Here is a 16842-nt window from a genome sequence, read left to right as displayed (position 1 = left end):
GATTAATTAGTCTACATATTTCTATTTTTCATTGTCTCAGGCGCAAAGTAGTCAAATGCAGAGTTGTTCGATGCATTCCGCATCTTTTTAAAACACCATTTCACTGTATGTGAAGCTAACCCTACATTAGAGTTGTGGCCTTGGGACGTTGAAGGTTGAAGAGGGGGAGTAAGTAGGAGTCTTATTTTGTTTTTTTTTTAATTATTTTTTATTTATTATCAGTGGGAACATAGACAATAGGGGGCAGGTTTTAATAGTACGTCTCCTGCTCCAGCCATCCTCCCGGGTTGCGGCGCAGGAAGAAGCGGCGTGTCTCGTCGTAGATGAAGATGGACAGCATGAAGGGCATGGCGGGCAGCCACCATACAAACCTGAAGACAAGACGTGCATTATAATAGTGAAGCGCCTGATACTTTGTTTCCAATGATAATTCTCAGCACCATTTATAGTTGAGTTTCGTAAGTTTTTTTTAAATATAATTTATATTTGAAGCAATAACTTTGTAATTTTCCATTTTATAATTAATAAAATAACTTTCTTTTAAAATCCCTATAAATATTTTAATATAACTTAATTGTAATGTCTACCAGTTTCGGAGCTAACCACTTCCTTTTCAAGACTGATTAAACACACCATCTACTTAACAAAATTTTAAATATTTTGGCCACTAGGCAAAAGAGCTTGGGTAAATATCAAGTTTCTTTATTTTTTGTGTTTATTAGCAGTCACAGTCAAAAGGGATCAGGAATGTTGAGTGAGGGGAAACATATTTAATAACGGACTCTGAGATTTTTTAAACATTTGCAGAGACAAAGAAAATAATTCGAAGAAGCGTTTACTTTTCGTCTCATCCAGGCCAGTTGGCCCTACCGCGCCTAAAGAAGTTTCACTTCCAAACTGATAAAAACTTACACTTCATTCTTCTTCAAACCCTTATCCGCACCCCAGTGGTGCATAGGGCACTGCATATAAACGTAGTGTTATCTTGATCGTAAACACATGACGGAAAGGTGATCAGCCCTCCGCTTCAGGTACCAGTCCAGGGTGATAATGAATAAATATTGGCGTGAAAAAAATCACTTATATTTATTTGACCCCCCCTGGGAATCGAACCCGGGACCTCCAGAATGGTAGCCGAGCGTGCTGACTATTACACTGTGGAGGCGGACAAACTGATAAAAACTTACACTAACATACATAAACTTACAGTAACATACATAACCAGACAGATGATGTCGGTTACGACGAAACCCGGTTGCTGGTCAAATAAAATTAATGTGGAAAAAGTTACATAGTTGTTATTTTATTCTTTACATAACAAACACACTGACCATTACACCACGAAGGCAGAAAACAACAGGTCTTATATTGTATAATAATAAACGATTACCAGAAATGTAAACAGATTTAGCTGTCGATAAATTTTTAATCGTTGTATTTGGCTCTTTGGCCAATAAGTTTTCCGACCACACTGTACTAGGATAACATAATTCATGGTTTAGAGTTGGAGCACTCACTTGAGAGGGAACATCCTGAGTCCCTTGTCCATCCCAGGCGTGTAGGACAGGAATACGGCGAGCACAGTCTCGAAGATCAGGCCGAAGTTGAGAGCCCAATTCCTCATGCCCTGGTGCAGGAGGGAGTTGCGGCGGGTCTTGCAGATGATCAGATCGGCCCACTGCACCACCACGATGGTGACAAAGAAGGCGGTGTGGCAAGTGTACTCCAAAGTCTTTCTGTCGCGATAGGTCTGAAGGAACCAACCAGAATTCGATGTTAATCAAAATAAATGAAGAAGACTAACTATAAGAGAATGACAACTCAACATAAATGCAGAAGAATATGAATGGGCGTTTATAGAGCTTACTACCGTCAAAGGCTGGTTTAAGTGATTATTTAGAATTGTTTCGAAATTAAATCATATACATATAAATATATATATATATATATATATATATATATATATATATATATATATATATATATATATATATATATATATATATATATATATATATATATATATATATATATATATATATATATATATATATATATATATATATATATATATATATATATATATATATATATATATATATATATATATATATATATATATATATATATATATATATATATATATATATATATATATATATATATATATATATATATTTATATATATATATATATATATATATATATATATATATATATATATATATATATATATATATATATATTTATATATATATATATATATATATATATATATATATATATATATATATATATATATATATATATATATATATGTATATCGAACACAGGATCTCATGCATGTTAGCTACACACGCTAACCTAAAAATCCAAGTGTAAAATCAGTGTGAAATCAAGTCCTTACCCATTCTTGTCCATAAGAGTCGGCCAAGTCATTGATAGCCTTGGAGTCCCACTGCTTCCTGATACCAAACAGTTTCCTCGGCAGGAAGCCGTTCTCAGCCATGATCACAAAGTACACGAAGAATCCGGCGGCAGCTTGGATCATACCGATCTGACCGTAGGCCATCGAGATAAGTCTGTTTTAGGAAACGACCCAAAAATTACAAAAAGGACAGAAAATATGTACGTTTGAGAATCTAGTTTTTTAGCCATTAGAATTCAATGAAATTATTTCAGGAAAACTTATTGCTAATAGTAATTCTATTGAGCTATTATAATGTAATGGCATGTGCTGAGAGGCGAAAAATATGCCTTTCTCCAATTTATCATAAAAGGGAAAATTCAAGAAGTCGAAAAGTTGGAAGAAAGCTGGCTGAGAAATATGAGAGGATAATATTTGAATTATCCTCTCATATTTCTCAGTCATGACCGGAATGAGGTTGGAGTATTTAAAGCAGTAGAGGACAGAGAAGCTTTCCTCCTAGTAATGGCCAACGATAGGAGGACCTGATAGTGAAATCGGAGAGGTATTCAAATTTAGCAATTATATATTTTCAACTGCATACAAATCCAAAACATTTATCAAGAAGGTTAATAATATTTTTTTAGTTTCTAATATATCATGTTATCATCAAGTTCTAATCAGCATAAAATACTGTGATCTAGCTAGTGAAATAAAATGACTATAAGTTACAATATGGATCTCTTATTTATATTTGAAGCACTAACTTTGTGATTTTCCATTTTATGATTAAAATGTAACTTTGTTTTAAAATCACTATAAATTAAAGTGATTTTAAAACAAAGTTACATTTTAATAATAATGAAAATTGGAAGATTTATTTTAGAAGCAATCGGATGGAATTTTTTAAACTTTTTGGTCACTTTAATAATCCATCTTGCCAAATGTTGGTACGAGTACCTAGATTTCAAACATACATAAATGTTTGTTTGTATTTGCGCGTATGTCTACAGGAGTTTATTTTTGTGTATTAAACGATGATAGAATTCTAATGTACAATATATAAATATATGATACTAACTAAACTATAAATGACAAATTTTAGCCATGAACAGTATGTACAATGTTGAGAGAACGATATCTTCTGGATTTACCTCTCGTTTACAAGTTTATCAGTGAAGGGGTTACGTGGCTGTCTCTTCATTATGTCAGATTCGGCTTCCTCGTAGGCCAGGGATATGGCGGGCACCTACAAACACCACTCCCGCAATGAAACATGGTACAGACATCTGGGGGTATGGGAGCAACCACTAACTACTTCCGACCCAACTAGCACACCGATGAGCGGACATACCATACACCGTGACCAAACTGGAATCTTCAGTTCATTCATTACTACTATATCCTATACAAACAAAGACTCGAGTTTACGATACATTAAGTATCCAATGATAATCAAAAGCTTTTCATCAAAATCATTTTACAACATTTTGAGTGTGTCCAAATACTTGTTCACAAAATCTGGATTATCTCCAATTACAGGAGTTATTTTCATATTATTTTTTGACATCTCATAATTTTAGACTTATATAAGAGTTTCTGCTTAATAAAAAGCTGCTTTACATCTCACCAATCGATGTCTCTAGTGAAGTTCTAGTGATTCAAGAACAAGGTTTCTAAATTGGTTCATGTATATAGAACTTCCAAGAATTTGAGTAGTGTGGTTGTAAATAATGGGTAGAATTGGTTAATGTTACACCTGTGTAAAGTGATCACTTAAACCAGCCTATGACGGTCGTCAGCCCCGTAAATGCCCAGACTTCCATATTCTTCTTCATCTTTGATGAGATGTCAAAAAATAATATGAAAATCATTTTAGTTGCAGAAAAAAAGCTAACTTCTTATTAAAGATCAATAGTAATTAGAAACATCGACTTCAAAGTAATGTTTTATTACATCATAACATGTATTACTAGTTAAACAAGCCATGTACATTATTGTATTCATTATTACTATATCCCATACAGAGACTCGAGTTTATGATAAGTGTGCAATGACTAACCAAAAGGTGTAATAATATTGATGGACAACCTGTTTAAAAATGAAGAAAAAATGTCACAATTAACTTTAGTTATCTACGCTACGTAGTCGTAGAGATATCTACCCATTGTAATCATTATGAATTGTATATTAGTTTTATTTTATTTTCAGCTCTGTCCAATATTAGCATTTAAAAAATTGTACGATTTGAAAAGTGACAATACACGATTAAGGTCTTGTGTATGCATATGTTAAAAATCATTGTAAAGTTCGTTTTTAAAAAAATTAACGCAATAATATGTCAAATAATATTTACCAAGTCAGTTCCAAGGTCAATGAGAAGAATGGTGACAGTTCCTAGGGGTAGTGGAATGTCGCAGAGGATAAAGGCCAGGAAAGGTGAGATTTCAGGGATGTTGGAGGTAAGGGTGTAAGCGATGGATTTCTTCAAGTTGTCGAAGATCAATCGGCCCTCTTCAACACCGGTTACGATGGACGCAAAATTATCATCCAGCAAGATCATGTCGGCAGCCTGGGAAATGAAAAATTATCAGAATGAGGAAATTAGATCATTTTCACAATTGAATTTTAACTTTTGATTTTCTGGTAGTTGACTTAACCAAAGAGTGACCTGTTTGGAGACGTCAGATCCGGCGATACCCATGGCAACACCGATATCCGCCTTCTTCAGGGCGGGAGAGTCGTTCACACCGTCACCTGTCACGGCCACGATGGCTCCCATGCGCTGGCAGCCCTCCACAATGATCAGCTTCTGCTGGGGCGAGGTACGGGCAAACACGATCTCCGTGTGGTATCTGCAATACAACAACACAAAACAGTCCAAATCCATCATAAAACTTTAGATATCATTACAAATCAAATTGTCACTAAGCAAAAACAGAGAAACAAATAAGAAATTGGACATCGAAGGTCATTAATGAGGTCACTTTTGTAAAACAAATATTTGTAACAGTATACAAGACGTCGAGACATTTTCTTGAAGAAACTGATTGTTAAAGGAAACTGCTTTCAACGTAAAAAAAAAGCATTGATACTAAAATTCTGCAACATTCAAAAGAAACTAGTACATTTTTCAGAAATCAGATCATTTAACCTTTTAACAAAAGGAGCAAACAGAAATAAACCCCGAGGATTTTATTAACTCACTTCAGAATCTCATCCAACTGATCGGAGTTCAATTCCCTGAGTTCAGTTCCGTGGACGACAGCGGCCTTGGCATCGCGAGGGTTGACTTCAGAAATGGGGATATTCAGCCTTGCAGCAATATCCTCAACGGTTTCATTTCCCTCGGAGATGATTCCCACAGACTTAGCGATGGCCTTGGCAGTGATTGGGTGATCACCAGTAACCATGATGACTTTGATACCTAAAAATTAAACCGTATTTAACATATTGACAATCCGATAAAAGGATGCATAAATCCTTTGCAATTAAACCATGTTTTGGTTCGATACCGTTTATATATTAGCAGTGACGTAGCACACAGTTTTTTTTAAATCAGGGTAGGCAATAAGGAAAACAGCGTATCAATCAATATGTTAATTAATTGAAAAATTAATTATGTGAAATGTAAATTTTCTTCGCTATCAGTTATCCATATTTTTCTACTAAAGTAGGGGGAGGGCACCGATTTTCTGCCTATGTGGAATGCACGCCACTGTTTAATAATAAGCAATAGTAAACAACACCACTTCAGCGCCCTTAGAAGCAAAAACTAAGAAGGGGGCGTGCGGTGCTCACTTATCTGATAACGAGCAATAGGTACCAATACAATATGCAGCAAACTGCCTGCAGAGACCTCTATTCACAAACCACTAGCTTATACTTTGTAACATGTGGGAGGTGGATAAACTGTAACCTTTCATATCACATGACAGTACCTCACATAGAGGATCCACCGCCCAGGTCCACAATCCAACATAAGTTACCGGCAGATCTGCACTTGGCGACAGCGTCAGGCACAGCGGCTCTGGGTGGATCAATCATGGACATGAGTCCCACGAAGCGGAGGTTCTCGATGGGGAAGTTGGGGTCGTCAGAGTTGAACTTGAAACCCGGTGGGAACTTGTCGGTGGGCAGCATCCGATCACAGAAGCCGAGCACTCGCTCCCCGAGTCCTCCCAGCTCCAAGTAAGCGTTGTTGAAGGCCTCCTTCATCTCTTCATCCAGAACCTGAACATTTAATGATGAATACTTTCTTCAGTCTTTACCGGATATTTTAGTTGAATGGATCTGGTTTTGGATGATTATAGTCTATGTGAAGCTTCAGCTATTCATACTTGTATATCTATCTATCTGTGAGGGCTTAAATATTGATTAAAAAAATTAAAAAAAAAACAATGCGATGAAACGTTGAATTTTTCGATATGTCTACCTCAAAGACTAACAGCAAAACTTTGGTCATAAGAGGAAATAAAGGAAAACTTTTTTTTTGTTATTTTGGCTATTTTAATGTTTCTCAGAACTTTTACACATATGGATTTTATTTGGATATTGAATAATATCGTTCCATATATTTACGCCCTGTGCTAATGCACTACATTCAAAAATAAAAATGAATGCTAATTGAATAAAACATCGAATATAATACAGTAGGATAAGGGCGTTTGACCACTGTTTGATCATGTTGGCACCGCATTAATCCGATGCATTGTCCTAAGCATTATCCATTGGGAGTGGATAAAAATGGTAAGAGTAGAATGAAAAGTGACGAAATAGAGAGTAATTGCAGGAATGTACGTTTACCTTCTCCTTGCCGCCGATGAAGATGGTGCTGCACTTCTCGAGGATGCGCTCGGGGGCGCCCTTCATGACCATGACGTGGCGCGGGTCGCTGGCGTCCTCCGTCTCGTGGATGGACACCTGGTACTTGTTGGTGGAGTTGAAGGGGATCTCGCACACCTTCTTGTTCTTCTTGCGGATGGAGAGCACGTCGCCCAGCGCCAGCTCCATGCACTTGAGCAGCGCCGCCTCCGACGCGTCTCCGCTCACCTCCTTCTTCAGGATGGGCACTCCGTCCTGGCCGCCCTTGAACTCGGCGCGGTTGCACAGCGTGGCGATGCGCGCCAGCGCCTTGAATCCGGGACTCGTGCGGTCTGAAACATTTCACCTCAACTCAGTAATCTTAGATTACTATTTGTCTACTGTTTAGTCCTTCACTGAATGTAGATTGGACCGTTAAAGGAATTTCAACAGCAACCCTTAAAGATCCTTGAACCGGTGTAATAATCCTTTTTTTTTTAAATAATTGTTCTTAAAATCACTGTTGTTTACAAACATCTTGTTTTGCATTAATATGTTTTATGTAAATAGTGTGCATTGGTAAATTTAATAATTGGGTGTTCTGATGAAGAGAAGGCTATCTTGAAACCGGTAGACAAGAATAGTAAGTTGTCTACCGGTAGTAGCTAGTAATCTACCGGTGAGTAGTTTGGTTTGTACTAACATTATTGAAATTTTTTTCTTCACATAATTTATTTAGTATTTTTAAATCTGTCTCACTATGACTTTTTTTAAAAAGTAGTGAATATATCTTAATAAGTCTCTTATATAATACCATAGTATGTAGTTCACTGACGTCACTGTATTTTTAAAATGCTGTAAGACCTCGCTCAAAACGGGGATGCGTTCCAATAATTTCCATCGCTAAACGAGGTCATCTTAAAACATACTATAATAATTATCAATGTATAAAATCAGTAAAATCGTGCTCAATTTCGGGAAAATATAAACCGCGTGCGATTTAAGGAATCCCAATACTACCCTACAATTCCAAAACAGCGTTAAGCGGCATCTTTCAATAGTACAATACCATTTTTCAAGTGAAGTTGCTTACCATACTTCGCCCCAGTCTGGTCCTCAGTGGTGTCGACTTCAATGATCTGATTGTCAAACCACATGTGGGCGACGGTCATCCTGTTCTGAGTGAGGGTACCCGTCTTGTCGGAGCAGATGGTGCTGGTGGAGCCGAGGGTCTCTACAGCCTCCAAGTTCTTGACCAGGCAGTTTTTGGACGCCATCCTCTTGGCGGTCAGGGTCAGACACACAGTCACGGTGGGCAGGAGACCTTCAGGCACGTTGGCCACAATGATGCCTAGAATTTTTAAAAAATGTTGTATCTAGCGTATAAACATTTCTAATTTTTTTTATAATTCATTCATTGATGAACGCTTTATTTTAAAAGGTAAAAGAAAAAACAGTATCTAACCCTGAGATGTTTGACATTATTTTCCGGCGGTAAAAACTAAAAACCCGTATTCATAACAAGATTGCTTCCTCGCATTTACAACTGCATGTTGCGCTTGGAGCTAGCTAATATAGTATGTGCAAATCCATTGTTAATCAAAACGAGAATATTACTTTTCTCTCCTTTGAATCAAGTGTCTGGTCTCCCTGGCAAATGAACCTATTTTAGGTCCGGCAGCGCATAGAGATGGAATTTTATGTTATTTTGTAGTGCGACAGTCGCGCCATTCAGATGAGATGCGCGACAGTCAATTATCATATCCAGAGGAAGTTATTTCTGGATTTGAATGAAATTATTCACTTTCAAGTTATGCCGTCCTTTTTTCGTGTGAGTTTTCCATGCAGGACACATATCATAGCTCTATTTTTTGAACAAGCCTGATTTAAATATAATTACAAATAAAAACTAACCAATCAAGAAGATGACAGAGTCCAGCCAATGGTATCCGAGGATGAAGGAAATGAAGAAGAATGTGACTCCGAGAAACACGGCTACTATAGTGATGAGGTGGATGAAGTGGTGAATTTCCTTAGCGATAGGAGTCTCTCCGGTTTCCAAACCTGACGCCAGACCAGCGATACGTCCCATGACCTGAACAAAACATGCATCATCACTTCAATTTGATAACTTCGACAGAAGAGTTAAGAATTGTTCTAAAAGGCGATTTGTTCTCACTGTATGATCACCGCAAGAGATGACGACTCCCTTGGCGGTTCCTTCCACGGCGTTGGTTGAGAAGAAGGCCAGGTTCTTAGTTTCCAGGGGGTTCTCGTTGGTGAATTCGGGTCCACGTGATTGGGGTTCCGATTCGCCGGTCAAGCTGGAGTTGTCCACCTTGAAGCCACGAGTCTCGATGATGCGGATGTCCGCGGGAATTCTGTCACCAAACTTAACCTAAAAAAATAACGTAGTATAAATCAGTTGTCGTCGTCCGGAATTGTAGTAGATTGAGTGATAATTTGCAATGCACACGCGTGACTAACCAGCCGAGTACATGATAGCCCAAGTGCAATTTGTAATAATCATAAATAAACAGCAATCTCGATGTGGACCCAGTCCCTTAACCCTACATTACTGGACATTCGTCAAATTTACGACGGACATCCAATGTGTAGGGAGCACCGAGGCAACATATGTAAAGAATGTAGTGACAACTAGCATGTATCTTAAATTTTTACCGATTTTTTATGTTTGTTTTCTTTTTACATAAATTTCTCAAAAAACAGGTTGCATTTGTTTTTTGTAAACATTTTTGGTAAAATGTGAATTTTTCTCATCGATGTACGTTTTACGATAGTCTCCCTGTCATTAAGGTGCATTGAAAAAAGTCTCATAGTCTCGGGTTAAAGATGCTCCATGCGCTTACCTCTACAACGTCTCCGAGTACCAGGTCCTCAGCGCGGAGGGTGAGCTTCTCGCCCTCGCGCAGGACGGTGGCGAACTGCGGCACCATGTTCTTGAAGGACTCCATGATCTTGGAGCTCTTGCTCTCCTGGTAGTAGGAGAAGACGCCCGTGACTATCACCACGCCCGCCAGGACAATACCCAGGTACAAGTTGTCGTCGGCGGGGTCTTCCACAGTACTCGCCTGCTCAATTAAACACAGTATTAACAGCATATCTCATGCAACAGTGCAATAAAGATTTTTTTCCCTTATCTAAACTTTCATTACATTATTTTATTTTATTTTTATTTTATTTATTTACGGTTCACAAACAATGAAAAACATATTACAATAAACGAAATACAGTGCAATACAGATAGTTTTGATGTTTTTCATCAATTACATGGGAACACAACAAGCTTACAGAAACAATAAAGGTGCAGGTTAAACACATATATAAACAATAGTAATTTGGTGGTAAAAAAAAGGGTAGTAACAATTAAAAGTAATGAAGTAAGAAAAATAAAAATAAAAATTAGAAGTAAAAATAAAAAGTGAAATTAAACTACGCTACATAAGGTATAAAATTCAAGACTCCACCAAATTGGTGAAATCAATTTGAAATTGATTTCACCAATCCGGTAATAGTCCTCTTGTATTTCTCCGTGCCATCATTAAATATGTCGATGGTCACATTATCAGTATTTTCTAAATTATTATACAATCTTAGCATCCTAGAAATGGAGTTAAAGTGTGCCATATTATTGTTATATACTGGGAGAGAAAATGTGTTGTGCCTCCTTAATCGCCGAGAGGGAACATTCATTGCTATCTTCTCGACACAAAATGCTGAATCAATGTTACCATGGATTATATTATAAAGATACATTAAGTCTGCAATTTGTCTCCTGATTTCCAATTTGTCAATATTGAAATATTCTAGGCGCTCCTCATAACATAACAGAGTTCGGCCTAGGTGACATTTAAATGTGAGCATACGAAGAAATTTTTGCTGCACAGACTCAATCATATTTATATAAGTCAAATAATGAGGTGACCAGACAACACATCCAAATTCTAAGTTACTACGAACCAATGAATAATATAAAGAGATTAGTGATGCTGGATTTTTAAAAGGTTTAGCAATTCTAAATATGAAGCCCAGCATTTTTAATGATTTTTCTTTGACTTTATTGAAATGCGTGGAGAATGTGAAGCGCGAGTCTAGAGTAATTCCAAGATCTAGAATTGTGTTAACAGAGTTAAGGTCGACATTATTAATGGAATATATAAAGTTTTTTTGGATTCTATTTCTTGTAAACGTAATTTTGAAACATTTTTGAACATTTAACTTCATATCATTCAACATACACCAGTTGTTCAATATATTTAGATCATTTTGGAGGAGTTGAATGTCCGTTGTAGTTTTTATTTTTTGAAATATTTTCAAATCATCGGCATACAAGAGAAAATTACATTTCAACTGAGATCCAAGATCATTGATAAAAATTAAAAACAATAGTGGACCAAGGTTAGATCCCTGCGGCACACCTGATGTGACGAGTATTGGAGATGATTCATATCCATTCAGACAAACCACCTGAGTTCTATTTTTTAAATAGGATGTTATCCAGCGCAGGAGGTTGCCATGAATGCCAATTGCTTCTAGCTTTTTTAATAATATGTAATGATTAACTTTATCAAATGCTTTTTGAAAGTCAGTGTACACTGCGTCCACCTGATACCCTTCATTCAATGCAGAACAAATATAATCACAAAATTCAAGTAGGTTTGATGCTATTGAACGCTTTGGAACAAATCCATGTTGTTTAGAGCTTATTAGTGGCCTACAGTATGACATAATTACAGCGTAAATTAGTTGTTCAAATACTTTTGCAAAGCACGATAATATGCTGATAGGTCGGTAATTTCTAATGCAAGATTTGTCTCCTGATTTATGGATGGGAATTATATTAGCCATCTTCCACAAATCGGGGAAGATACATTCATTTAGAGATTTGGTGAAGATAATATGTAATGGCACACACAATTCGTCACTGCAATTTTTTATAAAAACACTTGGGAGCTGATCAGGTCCTGGACCTTTGTTATTATCTAGTTTTTTAAGACACAACCTTATAGTCTCTACACTTATATTTATGTTAGAAAGATTGAACTGGCTCAATGTATTGAGGTGATCAACAAATGTATTAGATAACTGACTAGGATTTGATTGATTAAAAACAGATGCAAAATATTTTGAGAATACTTCTACTATGTCTCCTCCATTATTTGCATGTATATCATCAAAGTTCATAAGTTTGGGAACGCAATTTGTGGCATGAAGAGATTTAGAATATGACCAAAAAACTTTAACATTTCCCACCAATCCTTCTTCAATGGAATTTATATAATTTTTAAAGCATTCCTTTTGTAATGCTTTAGATCTTTTCCTTAATGTTGAAAATATTTCATAATCTAGGGGGTTACCATTATTTTTTGCTCTCATTCTGTATTTATTCTTTTCTTTCAAAATTCTAATAAGTGGTTTGCTAAACCATTTTGGATAGTGACTGTTCATTTTATTATTTTTCATTGGAACGTGATTATTTATAATATCCCAAAGTATATTATAAAATGTTAAGACCATGTCATTTGTACCCGATTCTTTAAATTTCATGGACCAGTCTACTGACAAAAGGTCTTGACGACATAGTTCATAATTACATTTACTAAAGTTGTATTTCAGAGGGTTACAATTTTCATTTAGTAGCTGAACAGTTTCAATTTTTAGGGAAATCTCAAATGGGGGATGATGTTGATCAATTGGAGTCAAACCAATTGTAGAATTAATTTCAATGTTATTTTTGTCAGAGAAAACGAGGTCTAATATGCGGTCATTATGATTACAGATATTATTAAATTGATACAGATTACAAATACAGGTAAAGTCAATTAAATTCAATGCTTTTGGACTAACATGATTCGTAGGAAAGAGAATTTTGTTGTTAAATGATGCATCTGACATCCATTTAATTTCAGGTACATTAAAGTCACCTAATATTACATATTGAGATTTAGAGTCTTTACACTGAATATAGTTGTACTGAAGTTTTTTAATGCAATCATTGTAGCTAGCATAATGCAAATTTGGTGGAATATATACTACGCAGAGATGTATACAAAAACTAGAGTTGGCGTTTGGTTTGATTGTTACCCATAAATCTTCACCACTACTCTCGAACACTGTATTTCTCCAAGACACCAGTTGTTTGGAGACAGCTATTAGAACTCCGCCTCCTTGTTTGTGAGTAGAACTTGAGGATTCACGATCTCTTCTGTAGACAGCGTATCGCGTATCAAATAATTCTTCACTGAATATTGTCGAGTTCAACCATGTTTCAGTCAAACAGATGACATCATAGTTATACTTATACAATAGGTCACTGCGTATCATATTAAATCAATTCATTATTATGCTCATGCAAATTAAAAGAACGTTATATTTTTTTTTAAATAAAGAGAAATATTTGTGTTTTTATTATTTACACAAATATTTCATTTTCATACTATCCCTGTGAGCCTAAGTAGCTCATTATTAGAAATAGATATCAAATTGTGGAAGAGTGGGTTCGAACCGAGAAACTCTGACCAAGAGTCCGCGATACTAACCACGGAACCACAACCCGATATTCTTTTGATAGTGTTTTATTAAACAACACTATTAATTCGTAATCTGATGATCTTTCATAATACGTATGGAAGAAAAGAAGTGTTCACTTTTGGTAAATGACAATCGAATAAAAATAAAATTGTACTCGCCATGAGGTAAGTAAGTAATTTTAGTGATAGTAAATTTATAACCTGGATACCGTAGGCAACGAAACATAAGATAGCTCCTATCCACAGCAGGAGCGCGAAGCCTCCAAACAGATTTTCACAGAACTTGACCCATTCGGGGGTCTGCTTGGGGGGCGTGAGTGCGTTGGGGCCATCTCTCGCGAGGTTCTCCTTGGCCTTCGCGTGACTGAGTCCCTGGGAACATCAAACACAACAAATAACAAATCCTAAAGGTGCAATTTAAAACTGGAATCAATTTCACAAATTATGTCTTTCTGCCAATAAAACTACAGGGTCAAAACTCAAAACCCAAAATTCGACTGCACATTTATCTCAATGTGATTTTCATTTGACATATTTTAATATTTTAAGGGAATATACAAAGACAGTCAGCAACCAGCTGCACCAGAAGCCACACGTCCTGTCCGCGCACTTTTTTTTAGAATATACATTGGAATTCGGCAAATAAATATTTTTTTTTAAACTCCTCACATTTCAATTACTCCTTTCTTTTTTAAACAATATATTTATTTCGAAGAAAAACTTATTTTCTCAATACAAAAACAATGTTTTAAGAAGAAAAAAATCACGTTAAATTTTACCTGGGTTTAAAAAAATTAAGTTGCGGGCTATCGAATATCTTACAGTTTCATAAATTTGTCTTTCTACCAATAATTATTTTTAAACCAAAGGGTCAAAGCCGAAAACTCGATTAAACAATTTTGTCAATGTGATTTCGATTTGATATATTTCTTCTTCTTCTCCGTCTTATTCCTCATTACTGAGGGTTGTGACCCTTGTGGAAGCAATATATTGATATATTTACCCTTGATATATTTAAATATTGTAAATTTAAAAGATACAATTACATTATCAGGATGCGTCTGAAAGCGCCGATAAAGTTCTTCAGGTGTGATCTTGTGGAAATCAATATCCAATTCCTGTTTCAAGTCGTCTAAATCTTCCGCTTTCCTGGCTTTTTTTGAGGGAGCCTTCCGCCTAGACTGTATAAAAGAGAACAAAATTTATGAAATCAAACATTCATTTATACTACTACTAAGATCACTCCGTTTCTTCGCAGGGGTAGGCAGAGATGATAGAAAGCCACATTCTTCTGTCCTGACTTTCACTCCTTTACATCCATACATCTAGTCAGACATACTTTTGACACCACCAGATTTTAGGGTCTGATTGATCTGATTGTGCCAAGTCTTTTTCGGCTGTCCTCGTTCTGTTCTCCCATTCACATTCGCCACTTATGTTTTCTTAGTCATTCTCTCGTTAACCATTCGCTCCACATGTCCATACCACCATAAAGAACACTTTTTAATCTTTTCAATTATCCCTTGTTCAGCCTTACATTCCTTTCTTATTAATTTACATTTGTGTTTAATATAATATAAATAATAAATCCCTTACCGCACCCCAATGGTGCATAGGGCACTGTTTCATATAAACGCAGTGTTATCTCGATCGATTACACGTGAAGGAAAGGTGATCAGCCCTCCACTTCAGGTACCAGTCCAGTGTAATATTGAATAAATATTAGAGTGAAAAAATCACTTATATTTATTAAACCCCCCTGGAAATCGAACCCGGGACCTCCAGAACGGTAGGCGAGCATGCTGACCTACGGAGGTTTATTTATTATTACACTACGGAGGCGGGAATATAAAGGACAAAATTATCTTCCTCTGATCCCTATCGTTTCCAATGGTGCATAGGACACACTTCATCAGATCAACCCAATGTTAACGTGATCGTTATTTGTATGAAGGCAAGGTGAAAATTTTTGCGCTTCAAGTACCGGAGTAGGGTAATAATAAATATGCATCCGAGCGAAAAATCTCTTATATCTATTTTAATGGCCTGGAAATTGAACCCGAGACCTCCAACGCGTTAACCGAATGCTCGAACCACTACACTATGCAGGCAGAACTATACCGTATTTTAAAAATATCCATCCCATCGTGATTTTTTTCTTCTTCTCTGTGTGCCATCTACCGAAGGGTAGTTATCGTGAAAGTTATTGGATTATAAAGATTGCGATCTCACACTGGGATGTGGTGCTTTTTTCGAACTAATCTCATACTCTTTAAACCAGGAAGTCCATTTTTCTCCAGATTTCTCAGAATTTCACGGAACTTTCATGTTAATTTTGGGAATTTTTCATAAAACGCCTCTAGTAGCGTACGCAATTATGAATAAATATACGCAATTTTACTGTAAGCATTTACGACAATGCGTTTTTATTTGCTCAAATTTTGTATTCACATCTCGCACACACTCATTTTTTGGGTCACGGTTAGAATGATAGTATAGGCGGCCGTGGCTACAAATAGTTTAAAGAAAATTCAGAGAAAATTTGGAAAATATGTACCACGTTACACTTACCTGTGAGGACTCAGCGTTGGAAGCCATTACACGCTAATTGCAAGCTTTAAGGACATGAAAATCCATTCGCCAACATTACATGAGGTACTTTTTTGAAAAAAGAATCCAAAATCAACGAAAAATCATGTTTGGTTTTATATAGAAAGGTAGGTACCCTTAATTTATGTTTAACTTCAATGTATGTATGTCAGTTGACCGTATGCTATGGCTTGTACTACTACTGAACATTTTCCGCACAAAATAGTGCATAGGGCACTGCACAAAATTGATGCAATGTTAATTTTTTTTTAGGCAAGATGACGTCTTGTGTTTAAGGTACCAGTTCAGTGTAATATTATGTCAATAAAAATTAGCGTCAGAAAACAAATACATTTATTTTGACCCCTCCGAAAATCGAACCCTGGACCTCCAGCATGGTAGTCAAATGTCCTAACCACTACGCTATGGCTTGTACACAAATAATTGACAAACCATCCGGTTCATCTGTGATTTCTGGTGGCGACGAAGTCC

At 36.2% G+C, this 16842-nt stretch overlaps 1 protein-coding gene across 1 annotated transcript; it reads right to left on the bottom strand.

Annotated features, from left to right (window-relative positions):
• Positions 1–209: 209 nt before the first annotated feature.
• Positions 210–16403, bottom strand: LOC148312086 (sodium/potassium-transporting ATPase subunit alpha-like). The gene is made up of 16 exons (XM_088277883.1): positions 16333–16403; positions 14808–14942; positions 13963–14133; positions 10081–10302; positions 9390–9608; positions 9125–9305; positions 8304–8561; positions 7214–7563; positions 6397–6640; positions 5615–5834; positions 5079–5262; positions 4764–4979; positions 3562–3656; positions 2408–2582; positions 1518–1750; positions 210–371 (listed from the first exon to the last, which is right to left on the bottom strand). Exons 1-16 carry the CDS (start codon positions 16357–16359, stop codon positions 251–253), a joined length of 3051 nt encoding a protein of 1016 aa, XP_088134009.1. The 5' UTR covers positions 16360–16403; the 3' UTR covers positions 210–250.
• Positions 16404–16842: the final 439 nt, after the last annotated feature.

The sequence above is a fragment of the Brachycentrus maculatus genome, unplaced genomic scaffold (genome assembly GCF_059751285.1).
Source record: "Brachycentrus maculatus isolate JH-2025_06_01 unplaced genomic scaffold, ASM5975128v1 h1tg000050l, whole genome shotgun sequence".
In the NCBI taxonomy this organism is placed as follows: Eukaryota; Metazoa; Arthropoda; class Insecta; order Trichoptera; family Brachycentridae; genus Brachycentrus; species Brachycentrus maculatus.
The sequence above is the reverse complement of the archived record's forward strand: the minus strand, read 5'-3'. Positions and strand labels throughout refer to the sequence as shown.

Bases quoted from the DNA above. Each gene is read 5' to 3' on its own strand.
- LOC148312086 (XM_088277883.1), bottom strand. From the start codon at position 16,359: ATGGCTTCCAACGCTGAGTCCTCACAG. The intron at 9,609-10,080 runs GTAAGCGCATGG...TTATTTTTTTAG, and splicing joins TACTCGGAGACGTTGTAGAG to GTTAAGTTTGGTGACAGAAT. The intron at 7,564-8,303 runs GTAAGCAACTTC...GAAATGTTTCAG, and splicing joins CCAGACTGGGGCGAAGTATG to ACCGCACGAGTCCCGGATTC.